This window comes from Cyprinodon tularosa, unplaced genomic scaffold, assembly GCF_016077235.1.
Source record: "Cyprinodon tularosa strain WSP-4 unplaced genomic scaffold, ASM1607723v1 ctg10, whole genome shotgun sequence".
Classification (NCBI taxonomy): Eukaryota; Metazoa; Chordata; class Actinopteri; order Cyprinodontiformes; family Cyprinodontidae; genus Cyprinodon; species Cyprinodon tularosa.
In genome coordinates, this window is record NW_024037782.1 from 3,069,482 (window position 1) to 3,081,805 (window position 12,324).

The following is a 12,324-nucleotide window of genomic DNA, read 5'->3' on the forward strand; positions in this document are numbered from 1 at the left end:
GGTGGTCTCTTTCACCATCAATAGCATATTGAGAAGTTGCGTTTAACATTCAAAAGCTTTGCCGATCTTGTTAGTAAAGCGTGAAATGGCTCTGTCCTTTTTTCTTCATGTGCCTGGATTCTTTCTTTAACCCCCCCCCCCCCCCCCCCCCACACACACACACACATAGACTACCCTTACACACTGCTTGGTGGGGATCTCAATGAGGGGGCATTCTACTCCCACACAATAGATTTCTTCAGCATTTCTGCTGCTATTGATCTGAATGGGTGAGAGTGAGGGGCTAAACTTTAGACATCTGGTTCTTTGATGGGGGGGCAGGGTGGTTGGTGCCCTGGCTGGCTGTATGTGTTATTTGTTACGAAATGGGTTAAAAAGTGTGTGTATTTGGGGGCTGGTTTTTCCATAAAGACTTGAATCTTTAAGCAGGAATCTAAAATGCTAAACTAGTATTTTTGTTTTGTATTCATACTATTTAGTTTTGTGATCTTTAAACTGACAGTATTCCTACTAAAGTTTCACTTTGCGGTTTTCTGATTGCTCAATATTCAGCTCTATAAACCGGCTTATTTTACCCACTGGTAGTAAAAGTTACTTTTGGATTGTGATATTTCTTGGGAAAAGTTTCATTATTAAAGAGCAAGTTTTTTATATATATATATATATATATATATATATATATATAGGATCTGACCCATATCTGACCTCTTGCTATCTCACTGCAGGCAGTAGAGAGAAGAAGAGCCCTGCCATGCCCGGTTCGCCTGTGGATGCTAAGACTCATTCCAGATCAGCCCCCAGCAGCAGTGCCAGCTCCACAATGCCACCCCTGCCTTCTGTCAACCCCAGTGGCCCTCGTCCGGCCTCATTTTCCACCACAGCATGTAAGAAAACCTTCACACCATCTATACATTTTTTTTTTTTAGTTCACTTCAACAAGGATTGTCATTTCCACAACAAAATTATGTCAAAACTATCTAGAACCATTCATTGGAGCCTATGTTTACTTTATCTCTCCTTCCCAGTGACCAATGGGAATCATCATTCCCCACCAACACTGAATGCAGTGCCCTCTCCGCCGCAGCGTTACAGTAATGGACCATCCTCCTCTTCATCTTCGTCGTTGGCCAATCAACAGCTGCCAGCCACCTGTGGAGCTCGCCAGCTGAGCAAGCTGAAACGTTTCCTGACCACGCTGCAGCAGTTTGGCAACGACATATCTCCTGAGATTGGAGACAGCGTCAGAAGCCTAGTTCTGGCCCTTGTGGTAAATCCTTTGATGTTGAAGAGGAGGGGAAAGGGGAGCGTTTTGTAGAAATTCATCTGTTCACTACTCTCATATGCTTCTCTTTGCCTTTTTTACACAGAACTCAACAGTAACAATTGAAGAGTTTCATTCACGGCTTCAGGAGGCCACTAACTTCCCCTTGAGGCCTTTTGTTATTCCTTTTCTCAAGGTAAATATACCTTATCACAAATGACTTTTCTTTTGGGTTATTTCCAGGGGTTTTTTTTGTTTTGTTTTTTTGAAGTAACACAGTCAGCCTATTTTACCCCATTCTGACAAATTAAGAAACACAGCAAATCCTAATTTAAAGTTAATTTTTTTCTAGACATGAGAAAAAAATCCCTTTAGAAGATGTATCTTTTGTGTAGCCTTGATGGCTTAATATTATTTCTTTGAAATGGCTAAAAGCGCCAATCAGAGCTTCCACTTTGACTTGACAAGTAGCAGATGACGTCTTGTTAAACAGCCTCTCTGGGGTCTTTGTACCAACTATGTTTGCAACAGTACACCTTTAAAGAGCTCTCATCTGCAAAGCAGGCCATAAATCCTCAGTCGGTTGTAGCACTATTCTTTAAACACTTAAAATCTCTTCCTCCGCACTTATTTCTTACTCACCTTTGAAGCCCCTCCATTTGTCTTCTTGAGAGGAGAATTCTCTGTTCACTGCCGTCCACTAATTTATTACATTGTATTTGGATCCCACTGAACTTTAATCCAAACTCTTTTAGGGTTTAGAAAGAGATGGGACAGATAGGACAAATTCTGTAAGCACATGGAAAAGAGGAGAAGGGGGGTGGAGTGGGAATTGGGAAGTGTGAAACATGCCTATAAAGTGTTCCCGTCTGTTTTTATGGTGTACAGTGTGCCATATGCAGCTGCTGTCCCTATTTTAAAAGAGCATTCAGCTTTTAAGGCGCCTCCAAACTAGCATCCGCCTCACTGAACCCCTGAGAGCCCCTACATGCCGCACATGTGTCTGCTAGCTGGGGGCCTCAGGGGAAGATGTAGATGAGCCTGAGAGATAGGCACATGGGTGTTTCAGAGCATCTTTTAGGATAATGGTGCAGAAGATCAAACTTAAGCTTACAAAGACCCTCAAACAAAATGTCATATTTAAACAGAAAAAAGTGCAGTTTAAAAAAATCTTTAAATACCGTTTGGCAGTGCTCTGTGATACTCTGAGGTCAGTCATAAAATGAGAAGGCAATGGTTATTTATTTGGTTGCTCAAGAAGAGGGAGCAGTGGGGGTGAGGAAGTAGTGTAATTGCAAACACACTGGAGTCTGTTCCCAATTAGGGAAATACAGGGAACAAAAGCAAGATGGAAAGATTCAGCAGAGAGACATGGATAAATATGTACATATGGATGTAAAACCAGACGGTGCAAGAGAGGACAGAGAAGTGGAGCTTTTGCTTCTTTTATTTTGAAAAGGTTCTGAAGGCATAGTACGGTCATACATACTTCTACTGCAACCAACACACACAAAGCGTGCTTAGCCCGCTGTGTGGGAGGTTAACAATCATCATCCGTGGTAGCACTGCCATTTTTTATTTGAATCAGGAAAACCACAGCCACTATGGAGGCAGCCACAGCAACAACACCCAAAGCCAGCCTTGTATCAGAAACTTAAGATGTCAAGCTCCCTGTTTTTGCTTTCTTTGGTGCCTGATCTGTATGAAAATCTTAGGCCAAATTTATGTCATCTGGCTCTGTAAACGTATACATTGTTTTCATTTTAGTTACCAGCTCTATATATTTTTACTATATACAATTCTGCTGCAGAGCTGCAAAAACAATCTAACTACTGGTATACTATGGGAGACCTGGCCTGTTTTAAAACAGCAACGTTGTCATCTTTACTTTGCATTTTTTTAAAAAGTAGTTACCCTAAATTAAGCTTTAATTTTAAGAGCTATGGTCAATGGTCTACGTGGAGTAATTTGGAACAATATTATTCCTTATATTATAGGCAAACCTTCCCCTGCTGCAAAGAGAGCTGCTCCACTGTGCACGAGCAGCCAAGCAGACCCCAGCTCAGTACTTGTCTCAGCATGAGCACCTCCTGCTGAGCACCACCATGACTTCCTCTCCAGACTCCTCCGAGTTGCTGATGGAACCTCCTGAGACAGCAACTAAACGACACAGCCCCAGCAGGTTAGATGACTTTGGCAGGCATTCTTTTCAAAGTAAACACAACCCACAGTAAGTTTGTTGAAATAAGTGTTCACTTAAGAACTACTTTCTTGTGTTTAGAGTGAAAGAAAACGGCTTCCACGAACGTCCTTCAGTAGCAATGGAGCCTGCAGCAAAACGAATTTGCACCATCAGCCCTGCTCCTCGCCACAGCCCCGCCCACCCGCTCCCCATCGCCGCCCAGCTTCACCCAACTCCTCCACCCTTGCAGCACTACGCCCTGGATGATATAGCAGCTCCACACCTCTTGCACCGAGAGCACAGCCAACGTGTGTTGGAGATCCGTGAACTTAAGGACAGGCCCATACTCCCTGGTAGGTGACAGACATCTCTATGAGATGGGTCAAATGCAAAATTCGCAGCAGCAAAAAAGTCTTTTACATAAACAGTACTCTACACACTCATTTACTGACTTGTTTACTGCAGATTTTAAATGTAATAGATGCAGGTGTGTGTATGTATGTATGTATGTATGTATGTATGTATGTATGTATGTGTATATGTATAAATATATACAATTTTTAGCTGGTTTTGCTAATGGCAGTACAGCAACTCGGCCATGTTGTTCCTGATGTCATTCCCACATCTGGAGGCAGACTAATGGTGCGTCCCATTATCCTTGGAACTTGAAGTTAACGAGTTGGAGTGATGTAACCTCCGATGTTAATGCGTTCCAGTGTTCAGTTTGTAGACCCTTGTATTCTCTACGGTCACTATGACCACTGCTCGAATAACAATAACAAAAACTCTGCTCTACATCATATTCTGCACATATACTCAACTATAAAACCTATCTTTCTATTAACGCAAATAGTGCCTGAGCAACTGACCTAATAAAACAAATATAATAAGGAACTTCCAAAAATGGTCAGTGTATGAAAATGTCAATACCGTTGGTGAGAGTAGCATCAATCTCAAATTAGGAAGTAAGGTACCATCCTGTTTTGCTGACTTTCTGAATAGTATTTCCAACTTTAAACTTAAAATTTGCAACTTGGAAGTTGTAAATTTAGACCTCTGAGAGCAAATGGAACCCACCAAAGCACTACTATTGGTGTTTGTACCAATTGCTTTAACGACACATTATTTTGAGTTGTGTCTTAAATAACTTCAAAAGTTTCAGCTTGTTTTCAACTTTCAACTCCTGTTGCATATATCTATAATTTTAACAATAAAAATCTAGCAATCTGACTATACAAATTTCCTTTTATATAGATAAAAGTTATTAATAGCTATTAAAAGCCCAAAGCAGCTTTGCATTTATATGCAATCAAAAAAGAAATCACTGAAGTTACAGGAACATTTAAAAATTGTTCCTGGAAAGTACTTTCTTTTCAAAACATTTGAACCATTAGGTGACATTACATGCCCAATGAGAGCACAATGAGAACTAAAGTGAATACATGTTACTGCTGGGTTTTTATTTTATTTCCAGACAAAGTTTTAATAAATGCATTAGAAATATGAATGAAAGATATCATTGATACACTTCCTGACTTTTTCTACAAGTGTTTTACCTTCACAAATGCTTTTTTACATATGTTATCAAATCACAAAAAAAATAAAATGTATATCTATTCTAATAAATCCCTTCCACAATCAGAACGATGTTGGAAACAGCCCTACTTTGAGTTTCAAAATTCACCACAAAAACAGACGCATACATATCATATTTTAATCTGTATGCAAGAATGGGTGGTCTGTGTGTTTGTTTAAAATCTTGGTATATCTCTGGGGTCCAGAAATGTGTATAAACAGAGCTGTACTGTCCAGGCAGGGGGAGTTCTGTTCTACTCTGGTGTATATCTGCCCCTCCATTTGAGGCTTGTCAGCACTTAGTGGAAACAGCAGTAGCTCACACATACACACACATATACGTGCAAGTATACGTACACACCTAGATGTGTTCAGGGTAGAGGTGCTGTGTTTACGAGGCCTTTAGTCTGTCCGACAGCCTCCCACCCGCCTGCCGCCACAAGCGCACACACACAAGGATAAACACATCAGTCCCCCCCAGTCGTAGCTTTGAACTGATGAACGCTGATGAGATCCAGAAGTCGAGAAGATTTTTGGGAAGGCAGAAGCATGTGTGTATGTGTGCGAGAAGCTGTGCACTCATCGTTCTTCTTGCTGCCCTTCTTTTTTTTTTACTCAGATTGAAGAGATGGCAGTTCCCATCTTTGTTCTTCATGTGAGTTTTAAATGCAGATCCTATGTATGTAGCCATTGGTTCAAGATGTTGTTTGGTTTCTGCGTGAGCTCTACCCAATGTGTGCAAACTGTTATTTCTCTTCTTTCTAATTAGGTATTGCCTAAGTCGGGCAATGATGGGAATCACATAGCTGTGTGTATGTGGGACGCAGGGATCCGCAGCGAGTGTCAGAGCGGCTGGTTGTGTTTAGGAGTGGAGCCACTCCACTCAGCCTTAGTGTCTCCCTGCTGGAATGCTGTGAGCAGTAGGAGGGGAGGTGCTGTGGGGGTACTGAGTGTGTCAGTTTGTGTGTGCGGTTGACAGCTGACTTCCAGATGTGTGCAGGCTCTGCGTGCTAGGAGTCTGTTTTGCATCATAGGTTTTCCCTTTCACTCCACCTCTGCTGCTCACTATCCCATGCCTACTTTTTAGTTTTATTTCCCAAAGCTGTATCCTCACATCAATGCCGTCAGACTGCCTTTTGATTTTTAAACATGTTCTGGTTTTTGACTACAGTTCATACAGGGATATTTTGTGCTCTTGTTCATGATGAACAAATAATCTAAACATTTACATTTTTTTTGATCTTCCATATCTATTGCTCACTCATTGTCACTTGTGGCTAATCCCTCATTCAAAGGAATGCTAATCACATCAGACTGCTATCTGTCTTGTGTGTGTTCTAATCAGGGACTAACGGGGGCTACCGTGAGGAGCCAGTGGACCACAGACTGACAGACAGAGAGTGGGCTGATGAATGGAGGCATCTGGATCATGTAAGTCTGCAGGCAGGCACCGCTGCTGCTAATGGTTTGTGATACAAAAGGAACATAATTTGTTTTACTAAGGTCCTGAGAAGAAATTTTTTACTTTTCCCAGCTTTGACAGTAAAGATAAATAAGTGGGACATTCCCCGACAGACATAAATGCTATAAATCAAATTTTCAGTAAGGCTGATGATTTTTTTAAGTTTAAAGCATTTCTTAGTTATACACCTTAATTGTTGAAGATCATCTTTTTCATCATTCAGACGTCCTTTAATAACACCCAGTTACCACCCAAATAAAGTATATTTTGAGACCCAATGGTAAAGTGGTTAAAGTCTTGTGACCCATGGAACCTGGGTTTGACCCTGGTTGTGTCACGGAGGGTATTTAGCTTAAAAAACTTGACATACAGGCACAAACCGCATAATATGAACTAAAACATGAAATTATAAAAATTTTCGTGTCCAATCACTGCATGATTTGATACTGTATTATGCTTTTGTATCGGTACAAAAACGTTGATCATTCTGAGTTGTAAGAATTACCAGGAAGGCCCTGTGAGCTCGAAGTTGGAAATGAAAAAAGCTAGAGGTTTATTGTCCAAATTAAAAAAGAAATTCTGTTATAGCTGCCTTAGTGAAAGCTGTTGTACTGGAAAGCATTTTACTGGATGTCCTCTAAATTGTATCCACTACACTGCTGTTTTGAAGGAAAAATCAGACTAAGCAAATTTTAGCTTTTCTCCTCATTTGCTATTGTTTCACATTCACACTACATTCAGTTTCTTTTCCTATTTATATTTACAAATAAACAATGCTAAACCTTTTTCAGAGTACAGCCAAATGCCCTTCATAAGCAGCCATGTCTGAATGTCTGTTTCTCCAGATCATCTTTGATATAAAATAATTTCTCTGCAATGTGACAAGGAATTTAAATTCACCTTTTTTGTCCATCATGGACGGCAAAGGAATAGAAGAAAAATAGCTGTAATGTCAATGACTTGTAGCAGGGGTCTTTAGTCTGGTCCTAGGGACCCTTTGTCCTTCATGCTTTAGGCGCTTTCCCTACTTCACACACCTTGCTTTGATAAATGGGTGAAAACAGGAATGCAATCACTTTATTCGTGTGTAAAGAGGCAGGGACGTATCCTTAGTGTGCAGGACACAGAGTTCTGAGGGACAGGGATGAAGAACCCTGACTTATAGTGTAGCTACAAACATTTTCACAGCTTTTAAATCACCTACTTATAAAACTATTAGTCAAATAATAGACTAGTAAAGCGTCTTTTTTGTTGGTATGCCCTGATGTTCTGTTGAACAACAGGTCAGTTAGGTTCTGAATTTCCATAGTGTATTGTTGTCATTGCTATAAAGATTTGGGGCTGGCATTTATTAAAAAAATTCTTAAATATCCAGGTGCTGAACTGTATAGTGGACATGGTGGAAAAAACACGGAGGTCGGTAAGCGTGCTGAGGCGCTGCCAGGAGTCGGATCGAGAGGAGCTAAACTACTGGAGACGACGTTCAAGTGAGCAGGAAGACCCTCGGAAAGGAGGCTCGGGTTCTGCTCCTTTTTCCAAAACACACAGCCCTCTCTCTGCGGAGTTGGGTGAGTTCCTAAGAGTACTGTAATTTCAGCTAAGCTGTGTCAGCATGAGTCATTTGTTGTCCTTTAATGATTATTGCCAACTACTGTTTACAAACTTTTATCTTTCCCATGATGTAATAAGTCTGTTCATTTCAACCTTTGCACTCTAGTGTAAGGCATGGGTTTTTCTCAGGTCTGTTTTGGGGAATTTCCTTAGAAATCTTTTTTATACTTGGAAATTGAAAATAATATGCCAAAGCTCACTACAAGTTTTAATTAAATCTACAAATGTGAATTGACGGTTCCTGTACAAAGAATGAACAGGAATATTGTTTGAGTAAAATGAAGAAATTATGCAAACTGACATTTACCAATGATTTTTCACAAACTTCTAAACACCTTTAGAATACCATGATACTTTTTTTTGACATCCAAAATTAACTATAACCTTTACTCAGGTTCTGGTCAATTTCTGAATTATGTCTATACATCATCTAGTGGCCATAAATAGAATTACACTCATGAATTTACATGTCAGTGTGAGTCCTTCCACAGTTAGTCCCCCAGTCTGCTGTGTACTGGCAGTGTTCTCTCTGTGTGCCAGCCTTGCCATCCCCCTGCTGCTCCATAGTCAGAAACAGGTGCCAGGACTGGCCTCGGCCATATCGGCCACAGAAGGGCTGTCCTGCCGTCCTGCAGGCTCAGAGACCCAGAGCTGGCTGACTCGCCAGCGCACCATCTGGGCCCACAGCCGGAGAGCCTGCCTGCTCGCCTGGGCTCTGGGCTGCAGTAGTGGGGGTTTATAAGAGGCTTGTTGAAAGAGAGGGGAGGAGAATCAAAGGAAAGGGTAAATCAGATAGAAGTATGGGAAAAAGTAACCAGAAAAATCAGGGGAAGAGGAAATTTGCCAGTCAGCAAAGCAGGCTAGGCAGAAGTGCGCTGAGATATGGGGTAGAAATCTGAGAGAACAGTCTGATTATTGACACAGCCTGTCGGACTGCTTTTTCCTCCAAGCCAAACACATTCCTTTCTAAAGCTGTCAGATCGTTGATCAGTCCAAGAATCTGACAACCGACAACTATATTGGCTGTGTGTCTTACATATGCAGACATGTTTGCATCAGTGACCAATTAATGACATCAAGAAAATGAAGCCTTCAGTATTCAGCTGGTTTTTCTTTTTACACACCTGTCATAGTGATTCAGCTGTCAGTCTAACGTGTTATCCTAACTGAAAGTATTTTTTATTTTATTTTGTTTAACCCTGACAAATACTTATCTGCTTCTTTTCCCACTTTTTTACAGACTCCCAGCGGGAATTTGGTCAACGGACAGGTTCAGCATATGTTACCGATGAGATCTGGAGGAAAGCTGGTAAAAATTTCCCTTTGCAGACAGAGAGGACTGCTTTCAGATGATATTTCTAGTGAGGTAAACTCTAAATGTTTGTTTTCTCCTTGACGTACAGAGGAGGCTGTGAACGAAGTGAAGCGTCAGGCCATGGATGAGGTTCAGAAAGCAGTGGCCGAGGCTGAGCAGAAAGCTTTTGAGATGATTGCTGCAGAGAGAGCCAAAATGGAGAAAACTCTGGCTGAGGCAAAGAGGAAGGCTCAAGAGGACGCCATCCTGGTCATCAACGAGCAGGAGGATTCAAGTGAGGTGAGCAGAGATCCAACTTCAAATCCAAATCAAAATATCCTGCTGTAGAGATTATTCCCTCAGAAAGGTTGATTTTAATATCACACACTGGGCTTGCATGATTACAGAACAGCTACTGCAAATATCACTAGCACTAAAATATGCAAAAGTAGCCCATTATACCATTGGGCTTAAAATGATTTATGCCACTAGATTTATTGGTATTATATAAATCAATCTCTTCTTATGATGGCTGATCCTGTTTATTTTTAATCCCTGTTGGAAAATATCATCATTTAATTATTATCTTTGTTGATGAGCTCCAAGTCTTTCTTGTTGGTACGCCCTCTCGCCAACACAGCAATCTTTAGTTGTCCCTACCTTTCCTAATACTGGGATGGCAGGGTTAGACTTTTATTTCCAACGCCTCAAATACACACCTTTAAACGATGGGATGGCATTTAATAAGGAATATATATGTGTGCATCCAAAGGGGTCTTTTATGTTAGGGAGTTGGTTGGTGACCTATCAGTTGCTTAAAAGGGAATCTTTCAATGTAATGGCTGATATTGTCATATCTTTGATTAGGGAAAAAGTGAATTTTGGGGATGATATAATTATTTATGAATTTGGCACTTCTATTTGCTAATGTAACTTGTTTTTTTGTTATATCGATGAAAAAATAACATGAGAGCAAAAACTGCTTTTGGAGAGTAGACGGGTTGTGTTTTTCTTTTTCTCATGAAAAAGCTTCCAGCTTGATTTGAAAGTCTTGACAGCCTATCTATTTTGTTTTTTTTATTTTCAGTGTTGCTGGAATTGTGGCCGTAAAGCTAGCGAGACGTGCAGCGGCTGCAATGCAGCCCGTTACTGTGGCTCATTCTGCCAGCACAAAGACTGGGAAAGGCATCATCTCATCTGCAGCCCCGGACTTCAAGCTCAGCCTAAAGCAGCCTCTGCCATCGCTGCGAACAGGGTAGCAACCGTGACCACGGTGACTGCAGCTGTAATGTCTCCAGCTGGGGTCAAAGCTTCCGATGGTGTGCCGTCAGCCTCCAGTCCGGGCGGAGAGAAGGGCTCAATTGCTTCTCGCTCCTCCACTCCCTCCACCCCTGCCTCAGCACCTGAGAGTAATGGACATTGAAGATGCAGAGGACTTTAGAGCTTAACACAACGTCTGTCCTTTCTTGTTGTTCAGGAAGAGTTGAATCGGCAGCATGAGGAAACTATTTGTGGGTTGAGTAAGGATAACAGATTTTTTCATCATACTTTGGCAGATGAATAAAGACAAACTAAAGATGACTGTTGTGAGTGATGTGTCAACTGAGACTCTGGCTTTGGCGAAGAACAAAGAGACTTGTTTAGTATGCATCCATTGGATGAACAGATCACCATAACAGATGAAAACGTCTTTCTGGTCCAAAACCTCAAAACCAGGATCGATGCAGAGGAAAAAAAAAAACAAAACAAAAAAACGACTGACGATTGATCACAAGGAAAGGATTTTTCACTGAAGGCATATAGCTTTCCGACCCACTAAACAATGTCACTGTTGTTTCTGTGTACAAAATTGAGATTAGGAGGTATTTTGGGTAAAAGTAAACTGTGTAATAGTACCAACCCTGAAGCATCTGTTTTTGTTGTTTAGGAAAGAAAATCTAACAGCAGGCCACCTGAGTGAGATCACTGCAGCTCTTCTCTAAATAAATATTTGCTCACCGACTTTTTTATAAGTGTGACTGACTGAGACGTCGTGTTGTCAGTGAATATTGTAAAGAATATGATTATTTTTGTTAAAACAATATTAATATGAAGTGTTCAGGTATTTCGAGCTGTTTCTTCATCACCAAAGTTTTCTGCTCCTACAGAAATTTATATTCATGGTCTGCAGGTCTCTTTTAGGAAACTAAGATCCTCAGAGTTTAACTGTAATTTCTCTTCGGTCTTTACCATTCCTGGTCTATTTTGGTATCTGTTTATGTCATCAGGTTGACATGTTATTTCAAAATCTTTCATCGCTGCATCTGAAGATAAGGAAAAAATTTTTTACTAAGCCTTGCTATGAATTAAATACAAAGAGGAAAATGTCACTGATTTGTATGGGTAATCAGTCAGTCTCAGAAAATCTCAGGAGCTTAGCAGCATTTGTGTACAAAAATCATCCATATGTTATTACAGTTAGACTTAATTCTAGTGATGAGCTTTGATTTATCCTACTCTGCTGTTACACCTGAAATGTTTTTGTTTGTTGTAAGATGACTTTGTAAAGAAGATTATGAGAGAAACCCTTTATTTTGAGCCACAGTTCCCCCCTTCTTCATTCTATGAACATGTTTTCTTGTTATGATGCATAACTTCATATGAAAAACGTATCTTGACATGAAGTATGGAATAAAGAAGTAAAGCTACTTCAAAAATGCTTTAACTACTCTGTATTTTAACCTGCCGTAATAACTTTATAACATGGCCCAAAAATATAAACTTTTTTTTTTTTAACCCTAAGTTTATGTAACGTAAATCCCTTTATTGTCAAACAATTTGGAAATTCAGTCTCTGCCTGTTTTTTGGCACCCGGGGAGCAGTGTGGGGTTTAGGGTTTTGCTCAGGAACCCAGAGTGCAGGCTGTGGGTATTGAACCGGGTCCTTGCAACCTTCTCAGA

General features: G+C 40.6%; 1 protein-coding gene across 1 annotated transcript in view; it reads left to right on the forward strand.

Annotated features, from left to right (window-relative positions):
• Window positions 1-12,081, forward strand: part of cbfa2t2 (CBFA2/RUNX1 partner transcriptional co-repressor 2) — a 30,322-nt gene extending 18,241 nt beyond the window's left edge. The window contains exons 2-11 of the mRNA XM_038303207.1: window positions 726-884; window positions 1,026-1,267; window positions 1,368-1,457; window positions 3,259-3,443; window positions 3,543-3,796; window positions 6,364-6,449; window positions 7,856-8,048; window positions 9,332-9,400; window positions 9,495-9,685; window positions 10,473-12,081. Coding sequence (XP_038159135.1) covers window positions 752-884; window positions 1,026-1,267; window positions 1,368-1,457; window positions 3,259-3,443; window positions 3,543-3,796; window positions 6,364-6,449; window positions 7,856-8,048; window positions 9,332-9,400; window positions 9,495-9,685; window positions 10,473-10,808 — 1,779 coding nt within the window. The 5' untranslated portion in view covers window positions 726-751 and the 3' untranslated portion in view covers window positions 10,809-12,081. The remainder of the gene's footprint in view (window positions 1-725; window positions 885-1,025; window positions 1,268-1,367; window positions 1,458-3,258; window positions 3,444-3,542; window positions 3,797-6,363; window positions 6,450-7,855; window positions 8,049-9,331; window positions 9,401-9,494; window positions 9,686-10,472) is intronic.
• Window positions 12,082-12,324: the final 243 nt, after the last annotated feature.